This window comes from Cuculus canorus, chromosome 14 (assembly GCF_017976375.1).
Source record: "Cuculus canorus isolate bCucCan1 chromosome 14, bCucCan1.pri, whole genome shotgun sequence".
Classification (NCBI taxonomy): domain Eukaryota; kingdom Metazoa; phylum Chordata; class Aves; order Cuculiformes; family Cuculidae; genus Cuculus; species Cuculus canorus.
In genome coordinates, this window is record NC_071414.1 from 11,371,981 (window position 1) to 11,393,531 (window position 21,551).

Sequence of the window (21,551 nt, forward strand, 5' to 3'; positions counted from 1 at the left end):
AGACGAAACAAACGTCTCTTAAAACACATCTATAAAAAGGTTAGGCTCCCTGACTGTTCTGTAAGTTAGTCTATAAACAATAAATTCTGATGGCATAATCGGTCATATTACAGAAAAGGATATGCTCAGAGAGGCCGTTAAAGAACCAATTAGGTTCTGTTTAAGTGACAACAGTTCAGTCAGTTGAATGAGTGGATTTATTCAGTTCAGTCTCTTTCTTTCTGTGAGTCATCAGCTTCCAGATCCAGTGCCACAGTCTCTTGTCGTGTTGTTTTCTGCAAAATCAAACCCAAAAATGTGATTTACTTGGGATCTCAACAACATAACTGTCTGGCTTCTGTAACTGTCTCAGCTTTTCAGTGTACATCAAGTTGAATTTCAATTTTGAACCTTGTAACTCTTGTTCTCGCTCTAGTAAGACCTTGTTATGTGTTCAAGAAGAGGTGTGGGAAGCTCAGATCAATAGCAATTTTAGAGAACAATACATTCTCAATTAATCTTGCATCTGTTAGGACATGGTTCCTTATGAATCAAAAGCTACAAGGACAATTTGGGCATCATTGATTCGATGGCTTTCTTCCTTGGCAGTCTCTTGGCAGGTATCTATAGAACAAGTCCCTAGTTCTGCTTCCAGACCAGCAGATCTTGTAGCAGCTGCACCTGGAAAGCCTCCAGCTTCTCACTTTTGATGATCTTTGGCAGACTGCCTCTCCCAGGAATTTTTCAGTCATGCTGGATTATCAAGCTCATCCATGTTATTTTGCCAAGTTTTCTTTCTTCGCTCATGTCTGTGCTCTGGCATCTGCAGAGCTGCATCAGAGGGAGGTTTTCTGGACATGGGGCTTTCTGATCTTTGCTATATATAATCCTGGATTTGTGAAACACTTCTCCTGTTTTGGGAAGGGTCAGCCAAAATAAGAACAGTCTCTCTGGCTTTGTAGAAACAAGAGGAGATGACCTTCTTTGTGCAGACTGCGTCTCTGAAACACAGACATGGTGAATGAGCCAAGTGGTTTCTGTCTCCCCTGACTATTTAAATCCTGTGGGGAGTTGCCTGCACCGGAAGACAGGATGGCCATTCACAAATACGCAATATTTCAAGTAGTGCCCAAGAAAGCCCTCTCTAAGCATAGCTACTCCTGGTCTGTCTCTTGAGCCTCCTTCTTCAACTGGGTTTTTGATAAAGACTCTCTGACCTTCGGGGTTTCAGGAGATCTGAAAGGTGATGGTCACTGCGCAGGAGAGCTGGCCAGGGGCGAGCATTGAGTGCAGCCAGGGACGCTGTAGTCCTGCTGACCTGTTTGACTGATCTGCAGCCTTCAGTGCAGTTGATCCCAAAAAGCTACTGATCTGCTGTGCGACCTTTCAGAAGGGTCTGATTTTCCTGGGTAGATCCTTTGGGAGCTCTGAGAGTACCTGCCTTTGCTGGTAGCATCTGCATGGAGTCTCGCAGGCTTTTTCTGTTGGTTCATCAGCTCTGCCGGCCCCTGGGGAACACAACAATGCTCCAGGGTGACAGTGCCATCTATTTCTGCATGGCATCCTAGGCTTGTCTTTGCTTTGGTGTGAAATATCCCATTGCCTGAGTATTCCTGTGTTTGGAGATACTTGCAGTCTGGGTAAATTGTAGCATGTTGTTGATGTTCCAGATCAGGTGTTGGTTTTGGTAGGAAGAGGGAGGTGCATTTGGGTATCAGCTGGAATACCCAACCACCACCCTGTCCTGTTCTCAAGTGCGGTGGGCACCTGTGTCGCCTGAGGGATATCTTACTGTGGAGAAGATGTTGCTGGCAACGTCACAGCTCGGTTGGCAGCGTCCGCGAACATCTGAGTGAAGCAGATTCTCGTGGGAGCGTCGCTGCTGCACCCTGCTGTCCCTACGGACTCTGCTGTGGTACCGAGGGACCCGGTGCCTCCAGTTCCCAGTGGAAAAGGCAATGCGAGTGTGCTCCCAAGGAGGCTTGGCAGCTCTGCTGCGTTCACCCCTTGGAAATCAAATTGGTCTGAATCCAGGCTCCTCACAGTCCAGTAAAAGCCCATTTTTCTATGGAGGCCTCCCTCCCGTGTGTCAGGACTACACATCTACTTCAAGCCCTGTTGTGTCTCATTGTTCAAGTCTCCACTTCCAGCAGGTTTGTTCTAATGAGCTGAAAGACAGAGCAGGGCTGAAACAGTTTCTGAACTGAAGTCAGAGACTAATAAAGTAGGGTGTGATATTAATTTCACCAGCAGCCTTGGCTAGGGCCAACCGTGGCACTTCAAACATCTAATTGGCTTTAAAAAATAAATTAGTCTGGTTTTCATCTGCATATTTCCCATGCAGGACGTGTGGTGTTTGGCTGTGACCTATTGTTAGATGGTCCCAGCTGCTGTTCAGCAGTAGAATTACCCAGACCTTTTGACTTTGCAGTCTGCACAGTTAGCTATGGAGACATTATTCTGTAGCTTTTCCTTCCCTGAGTCAGTAGAAGCTGATTTCTGTGGTTTGTGATGTGGATTTGAAGGAGCAGGATGTGGGAGGCTGGCTAGTGGCTTCCATTTACAGGCTTTTAGAAGTGAGTGGAACTGTATCTGTTTCTGCTGGCAGAGTCAGGCTCTCTTAAATAAGAGCAAAAGCATTTTTAAAATGGGAATTTGATTTCCTGTTGTCTGGCAAAACCAAGCAGGTTAGAAACCCAAGGAAGAATAGTGGCTACATTCCACTAAATGTGTACGGAACTTTGGAAATGCTTCTTTTTCTTGATCTGTGTACAGTGCTGACAGTGGAATTGCTCATAAGAGAGCATCATAAATTAAACTGCAGAGCCTGACACACAGGAAGAGAATTTGGATTCCTTCTGGCCGTTATGCTTTAAATTGACAGCAAAGGAGGAGAAATGCTATCCAGGCTGGCACTGAGCAGAGGTGCGCAGTTCCCACATCGCCTCCACTATAATAATTAGTTTCCCCTGGAAGTTGTGTGTTGGAGATGACCTTGTAACTAAGGGTATTGGCTGCAGTTTGGGAATATTTTAATTGATTAAGATTATTTTTGGACTAGTGATCTTATTAGAAAGGCAGTTGGTTGAGTGGCCCCCTGAGTTCCTATTATCCTTGTAGACAGATGAGCATTAAAAGGTTGGGTCAGGAGGAGCAAGCCCTGTTGTCTTCTCTGAATTTTCTTGGCCCCTTCTGTTTCTACCATCCATGCCTGCATTTATGCAGAGCACTCCGAGGCCCACGGGGCTCTCTCCCAGCAGAGGTACAAACAGCCATAAATCCTAATTAAAAGGTAGGTTTTATTTTCTGGGTTTAAAAATAAAGAAGATTTAAGAATTCTTGGAATAGAGATGTGTGTGTGTGTATTTTGGCCCATCAGGATTAATTGGATTTGCTTCAGTGGTTTGCTGTATGTGGCTGTTCGGCAGAATGCTGCGAAGCAATTTAAACATCTTTCTGAAATCTATGAGGTTCATACAACACGTGTCCTGCAATCATTTTGCTCCTGCCACTGTTGTAAATGTCGAGATTCTTCAGGACCCAGCACGGGGAACTGTGACACGTACTTGGCTGTGCGGTGAAACCGTGCCGTTCCCCTCCGAGCCCTGGTGGTGTCTGAGCCCCCTCCTGTCCCATGGTGCGTGTTGTAACCGCGTGTCTCTGGGCACTGAGCAGACACTGGCAGCCATGGAAAGTTTGGTGTGCTCATAAATCACATCCGTGCCCTGGAAGAGAGCTGCAGATGAGAGTGTCAGGGTTGACCTTCTGGCAAGTGCAAGAGTGATGAGGGGAAGATTGATGTCTAGAGAGAAGAGCCAGGGATTTACAGAGCCTGCGAGGATTAAATTGCCCCTGTCTTAAGCTGGAGTAGGTTTAGCATTGTTAGACAGGGCTTTGGGGGAGGGCGGGAGAGCTGTTGCTTAACCTCATCCAACATATAATCCTGGAGTGATCCTCGTACGATCCCCCAAAACGTTCCCGACTCCCTCAGGTGTGAGCTACCAGCAAGGTCAGCATGAGACTGCCACTGCAGACAAAGGCAGGGCAAGTTGGAGCAAGAGAAGCTGTGGCTTATGGAAAACTGGAGAAGGGCGGCATACCAGGGCCCTGCGAGAGAGAGTTCACCCGCTGAGCGCAAGCTAGGCAAGCTCAGAAGTAGAGGGCATCCATCTTCTAGCAAGAGAGACCTTGGCTGTGAAGATTTTTTTTGAGACATGGGGGCAGATCTTGGAAATGGGCTACCAGCACCAGGCTCTGTGGGGAAGAGAAAGAATCAGTCAAAGAGAAAAACCCTTTCATGCGAGCATGAGTGCATGTGGGGACTTGCCGAGCATGATTGCTGCCTTGTTGTGAGCTGATTCTCAAATCAGTGGAAGTGAAGGATGGTGTAGGTATTAGGACATGTAAAAGCTGCAATGTACTACGGTTTCAGGAAACCACTTAATAGTATGTCTGGCAAAATCTTAGTTGGATAAATAATTTAATTTAGTCTAGATAGTAACATTCCTGGACTGAAATCCTGCTAAAAGACTGTCAGCAAAAGCTGATGATGAACAGAAGAGAGGCTCATTTGGGGGAGATGTAAAGCTGAGGCCAAGAGGATCAATATTAGGTCTGTGTGTGTTTTAACATCCTCGTTAATGATCTGTAAGAGGGAGCAAGTGGTGTACATACATTAATAAAATCTACAGAAAACACTAAAGCTGGAGATGTCTTGCACAAAACTCAGCGTAGAGGCGCAGTCCAAAGGGCTTCACAGGTTCAGAAACACTGGCAACAGACAGCAGAACCTGATTCCACTTGAATATAAGCAGTGTATCCATTTGCACAAAAGCAGCCCCAGTCACACACCCCCCTGGCAGCCCCCTCCTGGCACAGGACATGGTATGAGGCGCAAGCCTGTAGCCAGTTTGCTGTGGCTCTTATGGGTAGCAAAACCAACTGCAGCTGCAGATGGAGCCACGCGAAGCCCCATCCTGGCCAGGCACGGGTCGCTGCCTGAAACACTGAGTTTGATTCTAATCCTACCTGATTTAGAGAGACAAATTGGAAGGGGTCCAGTGCCAGCCTTCGGTAATGTGTACACCCTCGCTTAAGCCGTTAGGACAGCAACTTGCATAAATGTGTGCCAATTAGGACTGTGACCATTCCTGTTGCAGTGTGTGTGCTTAAAGCAGCAAGCACTTTGGTTGTTCGTGTGGGTATTCTTCTGGGAGGCCTCAAGATGACAAATTTCTGAAGTATGCAAGCTTAAAAATGAAACACTTGTGGTGATACAGTGAGGGAATAGCACTGGAAGTAAATGTAGCTGGCTCTTCTGCCCTCATGGTGCATTAGTGTGAGTCCCCCAAAAGTAACTGGGATTCCAGTTTGGGTCACGTGCAGTTGTCTGGGCAGCGCACTGGAAGCTGTGTGGCAGGAAGGGGTCCTGGCTTACGGGGTGGGATGTTCAGTTAAAGAAAAGCTTAGTTTTGTGTTTTGAATGCTTATAGACACCAATGTTCTAGCAAGGCCAAACAAATTCTCTCTCTAAAATCATGGGCAGCAGGTGCAGTGCATGGTGGTGACTGGCATGAAGTCTTTTGTCTCTCCTACTTCTCTGTTTATGTCAGTCTGTAACTCTTTTTGCTCGTTATGCTTATCACACAGCTTTTAATAGTTACAGAATGTGCTTGAATTATGTTTGGAATTCAAATTTCACACAAACAGGCTGGTTCTTGAACCAGTGTTTGTATCTGAGTGGTAGGGGGGAGGGAGCTGGTAGTATTTCTTACATATTGTATACGCTCACCATGTTGTTTTCCATTACAACAGGATTCAAAGGAAGAGAGTGGATTGCAGAAGAAGAGAACAAAACAGCATCTGGATAGAACGAAGTTTGCTGCTAAAAGAAAAATTGCACGTAGGTCTCAAGCATGGGGCTGGGGAAGTAGACTGGTGCTGAGCAGCTTCAGCTGTTTGTGTCAGAGATTATTTCCCTGGCAGAATGGCTGTGATATGCCTGGGGATGCACAGCTCTCTCCAAGAAGACCCTTCTTGGGGGTAAAATCTGCCTTTCTGAATAGGCACGCTGTCACTTGTTTGTTCCCCAGGCGGCATGTGCGTGGACTGGTGCTCTTCCAGAATAAGTGTGCGAGGGTGTCGGTGCCTCGCTGGCTTTCAAAATGGGTTGAAGCCGATGTGAAAGCGCTGTCAGTCACAAACTGCTTTCCTGTTCAGACCCCTCTGCTGCTGTCTCTCCCTGAAACGTCATGATGCTCTGACCTGGCAGTCGCAGCTCGGGAAAGATTTGAGTCGCAGCTGACAGTTCTCTGAAATCATCGGCTCGAAGCGCGGGGGCAGCCGGAGAAGCCAGCAACGTTGGGCATCATAAGGAAGGGTGTTGAGAACAAGAGATTTGGTTTACGTCATTTTGCTGTTATATAAAGTGTTGGTGCACCCACATCAACAGCGCTGTGTGCAGTTCTGGTCTCTGCATCGCTGGGACGTGGTGGCACATCCAGAGAAGGGCAACCCAAACCATGATGGGGAAGGAGCAGCTGTCTTAGGAGGAGAGACTTGAAAGCCTGAGGCTGCTCTGTTAGGAGAGGATGTTGGGATCAAAGTTCATGTCAGGAAGGCAGTGTCTCAGCCAAACTCAGAGCTGTTGTTTACTGGCTCTTACAGCCAGGGTGCAGTCAGTGGAAATAGCAGGAGAGAGATGTTTGAAACGGGTGAAGGGAAGTAATGTTTCACGCAGCGTGTGGTGAGCTCTTGGAAGTTTCTGTCACAGGAGGTCATGAAAGGGTCAGTATCAGCAGCTTTAATAAGGGATTAAATGCATTCATGGACGAAGGTCTGTAAAAAGATACTGAAGGGAATAGGCTGGGATGTTCCCACTCATATTCTGCATATAGTATGTCTGGATTTCTGTACAAGCAGAAGAGACTGCTGAGCACGGCCAGACATGTCTGTGCTCCCCGTAAAGCACCACTTTTACAGTGGCCAGGCAGGCGCACCGTTGCTCTGCCCCAGCAGATCCGCTCTCCCTGCGATCTGCAAGGCAGCGGTCCATCTAGCAGGTCAAATTCAGAATGTGTTAAAATGAGAGAGAGGTTGTCTTATGCAAAACCCAAAGCAATCACTGAACAAAGTGGAGCACATGAGTGTTCTGCAAGCAGCAGCAGTTGCGCTTGTGAGTCCTCAGAGGGCCTGTGTGAATTAAATTGTTTTTAATAGAGGCCTAAGGCCATAGCATGAAACAGCCTGGCTCTTTGTGGGAGCTGGAACCCGCTGTGCATGTCCCATGCTGAACAAGTAAGATTGCAAAGTCAGAGATGGGGAAGTGTTCTTCTTTTTCTTCTTTTTCTCCCAAAAGAAACAGAACACCCAGTAAGAGCTGAATCCCCCCCCTTGGAGATGTTGTTAAAATGTGACCAGGCATATGGTGCTAAGAAGAAGGAGTTGCTGAAGTTGGATGTCCTCATTGCTTCGTTGAGTACGCTGGGTTTTGGGAAAACTGATGCTTTGTGAAAGGTGTTTGGAGTGCTCCAGAAAATTTGCAGGAGATGGGGCCAGCTCTCTAGCTCCTGTGGCTGGAGGAGTTTTGCTGCCCTTCTAGATACTGAAGTTCTCGATAATAATTTTTCTCTTCCTGAGGCAAAAGCTGCCTTTGTATCAATGTGCACATCTGCCTTCTTGAAGTGCAGGAGGTTGGGAGTGCCTGGTGCTGATCGGTCAGAGCGGCCGCTTGTTTAAGCACGTGTGATGGTGGGTCTGTTCTCTCGTTCATGGGAAGCTATAATTAGACTTTTGGTGTTTGCTCTCAGGCAAATTAAGATGTGAAGTAGTAATTATTTTTCTTAGTGTCTTTAAATAAATTCTTTGAATTGCGAGGCAAATTGGCCTTTTGTAAAAATTCAGTGCTTCTGGGTAGAGCAAGTGCTTTCTCCTCAAAACTGGAAAATTTCCGGTATTTGCAGGCTCTGGCTATAAAGCGTATCCTCCCGTTTTTGCTTTGTTGTGGGTTTATTCATTTTAACCTAAAGCCATAACTAAAATATGTCTGTGACGTTTCATCCTCCCAGGATAAATGGAGATACAAACCCTAAAGAAGTCTCTTTTTTTTTTCCAGAAGAAGTCAGTGCTTTAAAGCTCATTTGAATGTTTTTACTGTGATTGCAGTTTGGATACTGGAAACACTGAGATCCCGCATTTCCATTATTTTTGAGTAAAACTCTTATTAGTAAGTGTTAGAACTACAACTCGTAGGGGTTTGCATCTAATTCACTTTGCAAATGTCAAAACCTAACATAAATCGCTTAGCAAATTGCCGTATTAGCATTTAAAAAGGCTCTGAAATGGTTTAATTTGTTTAGGGCTGCAATGACTTAAAAATAGTTTCTCCCTGACCCCTCCTTCCCATCTGTGGGTTTCTTGGATGCCCTGGTCCCTGGAGAGGTGCTGGGATCTGCTGCTGCCTTGGAATGGATGTGTGGTGAGTGGATACTGGAGTGTGAGACGCAGGATTCCCAGCTGGAGGTGCTGGTGCTTCCCTACCCGGCAGGGGGAACAGGCGGCTTTGAGGCGTGCGGTGTTTGTGAGCTGAGTGTAACGGAGTGTGTCTGTCCAGAGGGAGAGAGGTTATTCCTCCCACGGGCTCGGAAAGCACAGCTTGCCTCTGCCGCACGCCTTGAAGCAACCCATTCCCTCCTGGAGTGCTCCAGAGGTCTGTTTGCATACACCGGTTGGGGGACAACACAACACTCTGGATTTCTAATCATCATAAATTATGACCAGTGCAATCAACATCAAGTTTAATAAACCCCACGGTGCTGAGAAATGATCGGACATGAAGCACAAAACTCTGTCAGCTCTGGACCGCTCAGCTTAAAGCAGGTCAGGTCTCCTGGAAGGGATGAGCAGAGCTGCTCTTTGCTCTCCCCACTGTAATGCCAGGTGGATTTAAAGTCGAGATTTCCCTGTCTCTGGAGTACCTACTCAACTGGAACGTGCACTAAGTGCATTTTGTTTGTCGCTGGTTTCCTTGCCAGAGGCAGCATTTGTCTGGCACATTCCTTGTCCCCAGAGGGGAAATTGCTGTGCCAGGGAGGGAGACAAAAACAAAATGTACAGTAGTAACTCGCCAAAAAATGTTTCTTTTTATTAAGCTTCATGGATGTTGATGGCGTGAACGGGTGAACACTTCAGGCTCCCGTTTTAATTTAAGCACGTGGAGAGTCTTGTGTTGCGGGGCACCGATCACGTGCACTGGTTTTCTTGCACATGTTGGAGTTTGCAGGATCTGGCCTGATTGCTGTGATGGTTTGGGCAGGGAAACAAATCAGCATGCACTAACTGAATATTCGGGAGATGTTTGGTATTGTGGAAATGCTGCCTGTTACTGCTGTTTTTGGGGAGAGGAGCCTTCCTCATTCACTGGGCTGTTGTGTGCTTTCCATTAAAGCATGCATTTTTTTTTCCCCTGGTCCCTCCTGGCTGTAACATCACAGAGTGACTTTGTCCAAGGACAAAAGATCCCCACGAGCCCTGGGAGCACTGCAGTCTGCCTTCACTTCAACCTCTTTCTTAATTTTTAAAGAAATTAAAAAAAAACCCCAACCCTACCTAAAGCTGAGTGCTGAATTAGTAGGACACATAAAGGAATCCGCGGCTGGTAATCAGAACAATCCAAAAATGCTTCAGATCCTGCTTGGGTGGGGGAGAACCAGCCTGCCATTAGCAACGCGCTGGGGGAAGGGCAAAGCAAAGCAAAGCTGAGCCTGCTGCTGTGTGGATGCACCTCAATGCAGTCCTGCCGAGATGCACAGGCTCTGCTAAGACCAGAGCAATCCCAGGCTGCTTCCAGGGAGGCTATGCTGCTCTATTTCAGTGGCAGCTGGTAGGAAGAGGATGGGTTAGGAAATGGGAGCTTGGCACTTCTGAGTGCATCTTTGTCCAGGGAAACGTCTGTCTTTGAAAGTGGCTGCATTGAAGGCATGTTTTGTGCTTGGGCAGCCTTCTTGTTCACATTGTGCCTCTTAAAGCTCTTCGAGCCCGTCGGAGAGCGAGCCTTTTGGCTCATGCATGAGATGGCGCGTGCAGGGTTCTGCCTGAAGGAGGGAGCGGGTTTTGAAGGAAATCTGTCAATTTGTTTCGAGTGAGAAGACGTATTTTTCAGCTCCTGAGAGTGCTGTTGAGTTGTTTTCCAAGCTGCACTCCATTCTGCAGGCATTGTATATTTTAAGCATAGTGGAAGTGTTTGATTGAATCTGAGTAAATAAGTCTTTTCCAAAGTAACTAACTGCTTTGTTTCTAAATAGCCAGTCTCTGCTCCTGGTTTGCTCTGAGTGAGGGATATTTCAGGAAGAAATTTTCTGCTGAAATAGCGGTTACAACTGTAGGAAACCTGTTTCCCATGCATGACTGACTTAGTGATGCAGTGGAGTGGTGATATGAGCAGAAGGGGGATGTATGCATGTGAAAGATCCTCCATAATACCATCGAGCCAGTAACATTATCCTCCACAGAGCTTTCAACCTGCGGCTTGGGGTGAAAAACATGTAGCTCTTTTGCTCTTGGGTACATCTCCTGTGGTATTGCAGTTATCTGCATTTCAGAAGGCAGTGAGACATGCTGTTTGGCTAGTCAAAAAGTGTTATGGAAGTTGTGTTCTCTATCCTGCCTTGCTGCCGAGCCTAAAAATGAACATGCTTTGGAAATCTGTCTGTTTCCTCTCTCCTTGAACGTGCATTCTGCTGCTGTAGAACATGTTGTTTCATGAGGCCGGAAGAGATGTCCCATTGTAGTTACATACTCAGAGTTTAGACAGCTGTAGAAACACAAACTGAAGTTCCTGACTTGGGTTCCTTTTGTCACTTAGTGTTGCCTGCTACAGTTTTGGTGACGCTGTCAGGAAAGCTGAGGTTTAGGTGTTTTGCTCTGCATTGCCCCTGGGGAGGTGGGATCCTTGGACATCTTTCCCAACACGCTGGATATATGTTGGGTGTTTCCATACACCTGCAGCTGTGACTTGACATCATCATTTTTCTTTGTGCTGTAGAGATGACTGAAGAGGAACAGTTTGCTCTGGCCCTGAAAATGAGTGAGCAAGAAGCCAGAGAAGTGAACTGTCAGGAAGAGGAAGAGGAGGAGCTCTTGAGGAAGGCCATTGCTGAGAGCCTTAGTGTAAGTGTGCTTCTGTGAAGAGGCTTACTAGGGTTCTTCAGCAACATCGCTTTCTGTGATTGCTTTGCCACACTGCGCAAAAGGTTTAGCTGGGGGCCCAGCTATTTCCAGCGTGAGCTGGAGCTGTAACAGTTGCAGAGTTGTTGTTTTGTGCCATTCCTAGTGAAAGGTGTGCAAAGTCTAACCTCGGGTGTCTGCTGGTTTGGGGTATGCAGTTCTGATATGGGGGATGTCTGCAGCCCTGGTGATGGCTCCCTTGGGGAGATAGAGAACACGCCTCTTGGAGAATCAACCTTTTGTTTTTCAGAGCTCTCAGCCCTCAGTCTCCTCTGATGCAACCCCTCAGTTGCCTGCAGAAGCACTGGGCGAGAGAGGCCAAAGCCAGCCCGCTGAGAAAGAAGGCTCTGAGATCCCAGGAGGTCTGGCGCTTTGCCCTGACACCTCTCCCTCCCAGTGCAGCTCCCACTCACAGAGCGCCAAAGCTGATGGGAACGGACAGATGGATGTCGCCCGGAGCCCCATGGTAGTGTTGAGGAGGTTAAGCCAGGAAATCATTGAAAGCTCACTAGGATCCGGCATAATCGTGTCTTCAGGGAAGGGCCAGCCTGTGACAAGGTCAAGTGAAAAGCGTTCCTCACCAGCAAAAAGTAATTCTATTGACACGTTATCCAGCACTCTTGGAGAGGACCTCTTCTCTTTGAGTCCTACCTTTAGCAGGGTGACTTCAGGCTCCTGGCGACTAACACCTCGAAGACTGTTCACACGCCCCTCTAGCTCTTCCGAAGCAACAGGCCACGAACCAAAAGAGCAGCCCCTGCCCTGCACTCGCCATTCTGCAGGAGAAGACGGAGCCGGGAGCTCAACCACACTCTGGAAGAGCTGGACCACAGGACAGTGTGCGAGCCCCAGGAGGAGTGGTGGAGGAGCAGGTACCAAACACACCTCGCAGCACGATCATGCCACCGAAGTCTGTGTTGCCACAGAGCAAGCAGAGCAGAACGAGGTACCTGACAGTACCCCTGAGCTTTCTGTTCAGAATACAGTGGAGGAGAAGCACAAGCAGGAGGAGGCAAGAGACACAGTGCACTATTACTGGGGCATCCCCTTCTGCCCCAAAGGAGTGGACCCCAACCAGTACACCAAAGTCATCTTGTGTCAGCTGGAGGTTTACCAGAAGAGCCTAAAGCAGGCTCAGAGGCAGCTGTTGCATAAAAAGGAGTTTGGTAACCCAGTCGTGCCCAGTTCTTCCTTGAGCCAAGATGAGCTTGGGAAAGGAGAGCTTATAGGTAGGGAGAACGGAGTTGCTGATGATACAGAAGATGGAGACGCAGATGGGCAGAAGGAGTTTGAGAGCAACGCCTGGCTTCTTCCTTCAAAGAGGAAGGAGGCAGAGAGTCCAGGGCACAGCATGGAAGAAGAGAAGAACTCTGCTTCTGATGATGAACCAACCACCAGCTACTGTCAGGTAAGAGCTTCACCACTGAGCAGGACTTGAGCAGTCCTGCTCTTCCATCCGTTTTAGGGTTGAGTTCCGTCTACAACGCTGTGTAATGCACCTCTTAAATTTAGAGACTTCCTCCCCTAGCCATGCAGCTTAGTGTTAAAGAGAGGGGGAAAGCGTACAGGCTGATAACCAGCTCATAAATGGTAGGGGCCATCGTGCAGACTGGCAGTCGTCCATTAGTGTACCACTGAGATAAAGACTTCCAGCTGCCTTGTCCTTCTCAAAAGGGTGTAGCCTGGCAGTGTGTTAGGGTGGCGAGCACAGAGATGATGCTAACCACCACCAGCTCTGGCAAACCAGCTTATAAAGCTGTGACCATGTGGCGAGCTGTGCGTTTTCCTTCACAGACAGAAAATGGGGTTTTTGTCCTTGCAGTGCAGCCTCTCCTTTTTGTACCTACACGCTCATCTGCATCCGTGCGTGCTTCACCCTTGCAAGTGCTCTTTTCCCTCGTGGTCCTGCAGTTGTGGCCAGGAGAGGCTCTGCGTGCTCGCAGGCGTCTTCTGCCTGCCCGAGGTGATCTGTCATCACAGCAGTGCTCCTCGTCCTTGTTCTGGTGGTTGGGCACCTTCTCTCCGGCTGCCTTGTTGGGTCTGCTAGACACTAGGTGTCAGCCTCTGTCTCCATCAGGGCTCTCTTGTTGGAGCGGAAGGCAGCTTTCTGTCACTGCTAAGTTTAAACAGATTGCTAGTCAGATGAAGTATTTATTACTGCTGTATTTTAGGTTTGTGTCAGCCTTTTCCAACCCTCATTTTTCATAATGACTTCACTCCCGGATCATTGTATAACTTTATCTTCTCTATTGCTGAAGCCTTGGCTCTGTTGTTCCTGTTTTCAAGTGTATTTGATCATTTACCCTGGTGTTAGAAAGATACTTAACTTGTTTTGTGATATTTATATTCTGTCTTGTAATATTGAACACTTAGGAAAAACATCATGTCTGCATTTTCTGGTTGCAGAAAAAGTGCAGAGCAGCCTGTGCTGAAATGTGACTTTTCCTGACAGCGCTTTGGCTTGGGTTTAGCAGATACAGATTTAAACAAGCCTTAAAGGTGACCTGCAGGGGAGAGAAACAGACTTGTACCTTTTTTCATTTCTTTAGGATAGATACAAAAGACCTGAAAGGTTCTTAAGGCAAACTGCTTTTTTTTCCCCTCTGTGTCTTTTCCTTTGGAAATGGAGGTGTCATTAATCTGGAAGATTGGGGTGACTGCAGGTCTGTGGTGGTGTACATGAAAGCCCTTGGAGAACTGTGGCAGCTGGGAAGGGTGTGAACTTTTAATCGGTATTGAAAATTGTGGTGGTTTTTTTATATTATCTGTTTAATGCTAAACCTAATTAAATCTTGGGGAGAAAAGAGGTTTTAGTGGTGCTGAGTTGGAACTTGTAGCATACTTATCCTGACCACAGAGCTCTCCAAGAGCCAGAATGTATGTGTAGAGGAGATCTTTCTGATATTTTTAAGGTGAAAAAATAAAAAAAGGGGAGCAGGCATTAAAATTTCAACTGTAGCCCCAAATTTGCCAGTCTTTTCTTTACTTCAGAGAAAATAATTTCTAAATGCCCTTTCATCTGCCTTATCACTCCCTGCTTGAGCGGTCGCTCCCTTCTCTCGCCTCTCTGTGCAGTCACACGCTGAGGCCAGTGCAGGTGATTTACTTGCAAGATCGATATGTTTGATGTTTGCTTCTGCCTTGTCTCCATTTTTTTTCCTTCTATCAAATACAATTCCAGTGGCAGTGATAAAGGAGGGGCCCGGAGCCGCCGTGTCCCCGCTGTGCTGCATTGCTCGGAGACCCCTGCTACCTCTACTGCCCTGGGGCTCCCCTAGTGCCACCAGGGCTGCTTTGCTGGTGGGGACAGTGGGAGATGTTCGGCTGTGTCGAGGCTCCTGTCCATGGGGATGCAAAACTGCCCTCCAAAAAGCCTCATCCCTTCTGTTGTAGCAATGAAACGAAGATGCAGATGCTGTGCTTGAGGGAGCCTCGCCTGGAGTGGGCAGAGACCTTCCACCCCACCCCTTCCACCCCAGCAGTGGCCAACTGCTGCGACTGCCACCCGCAGCCAAGGGGCATTTGCACCGAGCAAATCCTGGTTGTCAGGAGATCGCATAGCCCATGAACCTGCACTAACGAACTTCAGTGCTAATAGAATCAATTCCTTCATAGCCTTTCAAGCAAGATTAGGAGACTCTTGGTCTTTAAAAGCTTCAGAGGAGAAGACCCAGCTCTGGAGAGAGTCTGGTGACCTGTATTAATGCCATATCTGATAACATATGTTCTAGGAAAACCAGAAACATGGCCTGGTATTCATGACTGGTGTTAAGATATGCACAGTACAGGAAAAAGAAATGAAATTAAAGGAGAAGATGTGTTTGGTTTTGGTTTTTTTTTAATAGTGAGTTAAGCTGTGTAGAAATAAAGAACTGTGTAGTTAAAGCAGAGTATTTGGGGACTGAAGCCACTCTAGTGAAATCTGGCAGGAGGCTTTGTTTAGGGGCTTGCTGGGGAAGAGCATCAGCCATCCAGGAGAGGAGCCAATCGCACTTGAAACCTATGGTGGAAATCAAACTCGGAGAGTTTAATAGGCTCAAGGAAGCGGGAGGAACCTCCCCCCTGGTATTTCTTTGAGAAATAGCATGAGAAATCGTGGGCCTGACAGCAAGGACTGCTAATAAACCGTTGTAATTCCACCTGATTAGAGAATGGCAAGTGTAATGTGTATGCTGAGGAAGAAGAAAGGGATCTGGGTAGTGACTGGCATGTTAGCCTGACCTCAGCAGTGCGTAAGGCTTTTGAACAAATTTTGAAGGAAAGAATAAGTGGAGTCGTAGAGCTAAATGAAAAATGGAATAAAATGCACACAGATTTACTGGCTGTAGATTGTGCAGCTTAATCTGTTCCCTCTCTTTGATGGGACAGCTGATTTTCCAGTCAAGAAAAATGTAACAGATCTTATCTGTACGAAATTTCAGAATGGTACTTCTTGTGGTCAAACATCTAGCTCTACCAGTTGATCAGGTCATCCTGACTCAGGCAAATAAGTTTAAAGCTGGAGGAGATGAGCACTGCTGTGCTGCATGAGGGAGAGCAAGGGGATGCTAAAAACCTTGGGTGGCTTGACTCAGCCCAGATGGAGATGGAGAAGAGCTCTGGTTGATGGAGGCAGAAGGCTGACAAGTTCAGAATGGATGCTTATCCATTTCCATAAGAAAATACCTACCAGACTGAGTGCAGTGCCATGGACAGAATCTATGACCCAGCAGATGCCGGTGAGCTGTGTGCTATGTTTTATATAATATCAGAACTCTCCTTCCCAGGCCTCCCAGGTGCTGCCCACAGAGGATGCGCGTGAGGACGGGGAGCCCATGCAAATCGCACAGAGGTGAGTAGGGCGATTCCAGAGCATGGGGCTCACAGTCTCGCTCTGGGGGCCTGGGCTCTTCTGCTCTCCCTGGAGCATTTTGGGGTGCAGCCTCACCAGGACTTGCAGCAGGGCTTGCTGGAAATCTGCTGTCACTCCCTGGAAATCCATGGCTTTAGAGCAGTGTGAGAGAGAGGTGGGGCACAGCCGGGGAGAAGAGATCAGTTATTCTTGGTACCTTATAAAATGTGCAAGGTACATGCTAGTACAAGGACTTGATCCTTGCCCTCCGAAGCTGGTGTGACAGGGTGCAGTTAAGCTGTGGAGGTGGGTGAGTTATAGCGGTGTCATCACATGATCTGATGGGGAAGGTGCATTGGCAGCATGGTGGAGGGTTTACTGGATTTCTGTGTGTATTTTTATGTTCTTGCCTTATTGCTGAAGAGGAAAGAAGGGAGGAGGAAGCCAGACGGCACTGCCTATCAGCCAAAGATAGAGTGCAGTGCTCCAGAAAAGCCACTTCAGCAGATGACAGGTGTGGGACAAGTCAACATGATTTTCTTCAGATTTAAGCCTATTCCTCTTTTCCTTTTTTTCCTTCTCCTTCCTGTGGGGTGCAATTCTGCAGCGAAGGCTTTGGGAAAAGACGGGCCAATAGGAGAATATTCAAGGAGCAAGTTACAAGAGAGGGCAGATAATGTCATGTTTTTAATTTGCTGGGTTATGTAATTTAAACCTGCTTTGGAACAAAACTGCCAACTTTCCTCTGATCTAACAGCATTTGGCCCCAGCAGTTAATATCAATATGCAGAGTATGAAAATCCCTCTTGCTTGCACCTTTCTAACAAGCTTAAAGCTCGCCTTGGGGAACAGGAGGAATCTGCGGCTGCCGAGGCTGATGAGTCTGCGACAGCTGAGTTCTGAGCTTCTGTGCTTGCGTCGAAGGCACCGAGGTGTGCGCTCTGCAGCACTGGCCTCCCGCCTGCTTAAGACAGAAGAGACCAGGGCTGAATATGAAAAGAGCAGGACCTCTTTCCTTCTGTGTAGCTGATGGAGTTGGTTTGGGACATTCCCCAAGCTGCCCAGGAGTTCCTGGCTGTCACCCTCGGGGCTGGGACACACCTGGGTGCGTGGCCCCTCCTGGAGCAGCTGGCACATCTGCAGCAAGGCAAGAAATAGCTGCGGTCTTTGCGGTTTTGTGCACGTTAAGTGTTGCCATCTGGCTCCTGGTAATTTGCCAGGCGCAGTCCTCTCTCCCGAGTGCGGCTCAGGCCTCCCGGCCGGTTGGCCTCAGCAACTCTTAATAGGAAAACACGGCTCTGAGCTGTCTGGAGGTAGTGAAGCAGGGTAGGAAGTGGCAGCAGAGAGAAGAGGCTGCTTTGCTTTCTGCGGGCCACTCTGCCTGATTGTTTTACGCTTTGTGCAGAGCACGGGAGATTGGGGTTTTAATAAATGATTATAGGCTTTGTTACCGGGAGATAGTTGGTGTAGCAAGAAATGCGGTTTGACTTCAAATTGATTAGCCCATTTTATAAATGTCATAGCAAGTTGTTTTCTGTGAGTTCTTTTGAAGTGAGCCCTGATGTTAGACACAGAGTAAAACACGCTCAGCCTGGATTCATAACAAATGCTTTGAGATGCTTTATGTAGAGAGAAAAGCCACTTGTGATTTCCTATCAGAATTCTGTTATTTATCATAAATCAGCAGTGGCTGTTCTCCTCTCTGAGGCCTGTGGTTGGGCTTAATAAATCTTCTTTTTCTCAGTATGGGGATTCGTGTTTTTCAAGTGTGTTCTTGCATACTTGATCAGACTAATCAGAAAGCCACGCAAAGCGTGGAGCGTGTCAGCGTGAGTGCCAGACTTACTCTGCAATGCCTGCCTGTTTCAGAAAGACACGGCGCAGAGTCAGGGGAGAAAAAGAAAAGGAGGAATCCGAAGGTCAGAATGAGTGCAATGGTAGCCAGTGCTGCTCAGAGGAACCACTGCGCTAATGCTGTTAGGACTTTGCTGCAGGGAAGCCTTGCCTTGTGTTGCATCTGTGCTGCTTCTGGCTGCCTTGTGCTGAGATAATGTAGAAGATTAGCAGGGTGAGGAGGGAGAGGGTAATGCAGGGTAAAGCAGAGTCTGTTCTCTTCTCTCTGAGGAGTTCCTTCCCTGGATAGAACAAAGCACAGTGCTGGTACCTGCGCCAACTCCCAAATCTAAGATTAGAAATAATAAGAGACTCCCACAGTTATAAGCAGGTGTTTTTGCTCCCCTCACATGAGGTAGTGACCCTTTCTGCCTTTTTGGCAAGGACTTCTAGAAGAGAAAAATGTTCCTTTTGGGTTTTTTGCTTAGGACAGCATTTTATACCTCTATTTGCTGTTATCCTGGTTGTTTCTGGCTATCAGGTATTGACCACTTGGAAATTATGGCATCATCTGCTGTTCTGAACTGCATGAGACAGGTGGGTGTGTGCTGTCACATCTGCTGGACTGGAGATTTATATTATATTTGTATTTTGAACAGCATCTCCGTGTTGACCCCACTTGGCAGTAAAAGGAGCCCAGATACTGTCACAGAAAACTCTGCTGAAGAGGAGATCTCTGTTTGCCCAGGTGAGAGGCACTTGAGAATGTTCTCCATTTTGCACTGAAAGTTGCACACTGATAAAACACAGAGAAAAGAAGGAAAATTTCAAGCTATTTGAACAAAACGAGATTTCTTTCCCAGCTTGGTTTGTCAAGAACAAAATTATCCAGGGAATATAGTTTGCTGCCCTCTTTTTGGACCCATTTCTAGACAGTTCTGTGACCCGAGACTGCTTGGGACTTGCTGCTGAAGAGAGTCCAGGATGTGTGTCTGTATGGGAGGAATCACTCAAAGCAAGGTGTCAGGAATGGGTCTTTTCAATGCAGTCAAGAAATTTTCAGACTTTTCAGTGTCAAGGTATGTGTAAAGCATGAGAGCTGCAATAATTTTTATCTTAAATTAATTAAACGTGTTGGGTACCAGTGAGTTTTTCTTCCTTGGTCTCTCCTACCATGTTTGAAAATTTCTAATTCGGGGTTTTAAGTGAGAAAATTAATAAAGAGACCACTACTGTTCCCGAGCAGCGGCGGAGAGAAAGGTCATGGTGGTAATTGGAGGCATATTTTGTTGCTAAGGAAGACATGGAGGTCTAAAGAAGGTGTGACTGCAAGGCAGACTGCAAAATGGGAGCTCTGTTTGTCTCGATGCGAGAGAGAGCTCTTTTCTTGTTTTGTCTCTATCCCAGCAAGTGTCCCACGCACTTTCCCTGTGTCTAGTCTCACTCCCCATGAAGCCGCAAAGCTGTGGTGGCTTTGTCCTCACACCACCGTGCTGCGACTTTTAACCCCTCATCTGTCTGTGTTGTTGCACATTGTCTGATAACATTTGCCGCAAGTCTAAAAAATGTTTTGAAACTGTGAAAACGCTGGTAAGAAATGGGCTGAGTTACATCAGCAATTGAGGAGATGGTTTGGGGGCTGCAGAGCTGTGCTGACACAGAGGTGTTTTTCTGCAGAGACCCAGCCGAGTCCACTGGAAGCTGTTGAGACAGAGGGAGAAGAGCTCTGCTCAGGCAGCAGAGATGCACCTATGCAGGTAAAAGAACCTGAAGCTGGGGAAGGATCTTGTTTCCAATCCTGCCTTCTAAACCTTGGTTCAGCTGGGCTGTGCTAGTGTTTCCCCTTGGGCAGCTGGGAGCTTGGGCTAATGCTGTTGGGATCCTCACAAACAGTTCCCTCTTTGCTTTTCCCCACTGCTTCATAACTGCAGTCCCTTTTGGCTGTAGGCTCTGTGCAGCTGCTTCTGGAGCCTTTCAATCCTGTAGCTGAAGAGTTGTTGTCAATTTCAGTGCATTCACTTATACCTCAAGCACTGCTGTGCTGGAGGATGCCATCGGTGTGGCCAGCAGTGCTTGGAGCTATAGTGCTGTGATGGTCGGTGCTGAGGGACCCCAGGAGCTGCGAGGAGAAGCCTAGTAAACCTCAGCCACTCCTGTTGTGATATGCTTTTCCCTGTCCTCTGAACTTTGGGTTTGTCCTCCACCTACTACGTTCAAGAGGCTAAGAGGAGAGGTTCACGCAGAGACGGCTGGGATAAAGATGACATCGAAGTGTTGAGGGCTGGTGGTGCTTTACAGGCCAGGCAGAGTGACCCGAGCCTGGGCATCTTGATTTCTGCACGCTAGTAGTTAATGGCAATAGTCAGTGGCAGGGCCATCCTCTTACCTCCTGATGCAGATGTGTGCTGTTGTGTGGCTCTTCTGCCCATGTTGTCACACCTGTGCCACAATTGCTTTGCAGCTGTCGCTGTACCGACATCTGACTTCAGTTCCTGCTTCTGATAAAACTCCTTTTGTCTATTAATTTAGAGAGCGATATCAAAGGGGTTGCCAAGTACTCCTCTGGCAGGGTACATGAATACAGCATCGTACAGCTCTTGACGAGAGGATTCATTTGTGAAAAGCTCAGTCTGGGAGTCTGCAGCTCATACAGTGCGTCTGCGGCTCCGATGTCTCATTGTCACTAGGCCTTTTAATAAACCAGCTTCTGCTCTCATGTGCCTTTCATTCTGCAGGTATCTCAAAGCACTGCTCAGTCAATTAGAGACTGCAGCAGGGAGAGGTGGAGGTCCTGTGCCGCAGCCGCCGGAGCACATTCATGACCCATTTGGCTGTGGTCAGGACGCTGCCCTGTCCCTTGTGCTGTGCAGAGGGTTCCCCGGGTCTCACACCTCTGCCCAGACGGCACAAAGCCGATCAGCACAGTTCAGGACCGGCACTGTGAGGCTTCCTAGGGACTGTCTGACAACATTATCTCTGGCTGCAGGTACTGGTCCGGAGCCTGCAGCCCTCCAGGAAGGCAGCAGAAACACGGCTACCGTGTGCATCAGCAGTTCGCATGAAGAGGGCATAGACCACTGGGACCGACCGCTTCCTAGCAGATGCTGAGCCAGGACACAGGAGTCTTGTTGAGCTCAGCCTCTGGCATCGCTGCTGGCTGCGAGTGCTGTGTCTCGTAGGCAATTTTCCCTGCTAAAGAGGAGAGGCAACAGTCTGCCTCCGACAGGGGTGACTGGTTCTGCGGTTGAGGTTTTCCAGACTGTAACAGTAAGGGTTTGTACAGGCAGTTTTGGGACTGTGGTGTCTTTTGTTACAGAATGTTGCATTTCCATTTAAAATTAGTAATTTACCACAGAACGTAGGCGGGCAGGGTGTGCAGAGACGGTGATCTCCTAAGATTGCTTTAAAAATGGCAGCTAGAAGGAGCAGTGCCTGCTGCTTTTCTCATCCTATTTTTTTGTGTTGTCTGGCTGGAATATAATACAGGTTTGATCTGATCATTCATATTTGACACATTTGTTTTTTATGACTCTTCTGCGTGACGCCCTACAGTGAGGTCTTCACAAGATGTAGTGACACTGTGATGTGAGACAGGGTACGAGTGTTAATGCTGTAAGTGATGTACTCCAGCAGCCTGTGTTCAGCTGGAGGAACTCTGGTGGCAACTATTCTGCAGAAACCCGGG

General features: G+C 47.7%; 1 protein-coding gene across 12 annotated transcripts in view; it reads left to right on the forward strand.

Annotated features, from left to right (window-relative positions):
* UIMC1 (ubiquitin interaction motif containing 1) overlaps nt 1-21,551 on the forward strand; it is a 38,971-nt gene that overhangs the window by 5,584 nt on the left and 11,836 nt on the right. For 11 of the 12 annotated variants that reach the window (XR_008452172.1, XR_008452171.1, XM_054079246.1 and 8 more), the window contains exons 3-8: nt 5,794-5,881; nt 11,021-11,145; nt 11,453-12,610; nt 15,954-16,033; nt 18,526-18,614; nt 19,544-19,623. Coding sequence is in view for 10 of the 12 variants with exons in the window: in XM_054079246.1 (XP_053935221.1) it covers nt 5,794-5,881; nt 11,021-11,145; nt 11,453-12,610; nt 15,954-16,033; nt 18,526-18,614; nt 19,544-19,623 (1,620 nt within the window). In the remaining 2 variants the exon portion in view is untranslated. The remainder of the gene's footprint in view (nt 1-5,793; nt 5,882-11,020; nt 11,146-11,452; nt 12,611-15,953; nt 16,034-18,525; nt 18,615-19,543; nt 19,624-21,551) is intronic. The other variant, XM_054079249.1, reaches the window with a different exon arrangement.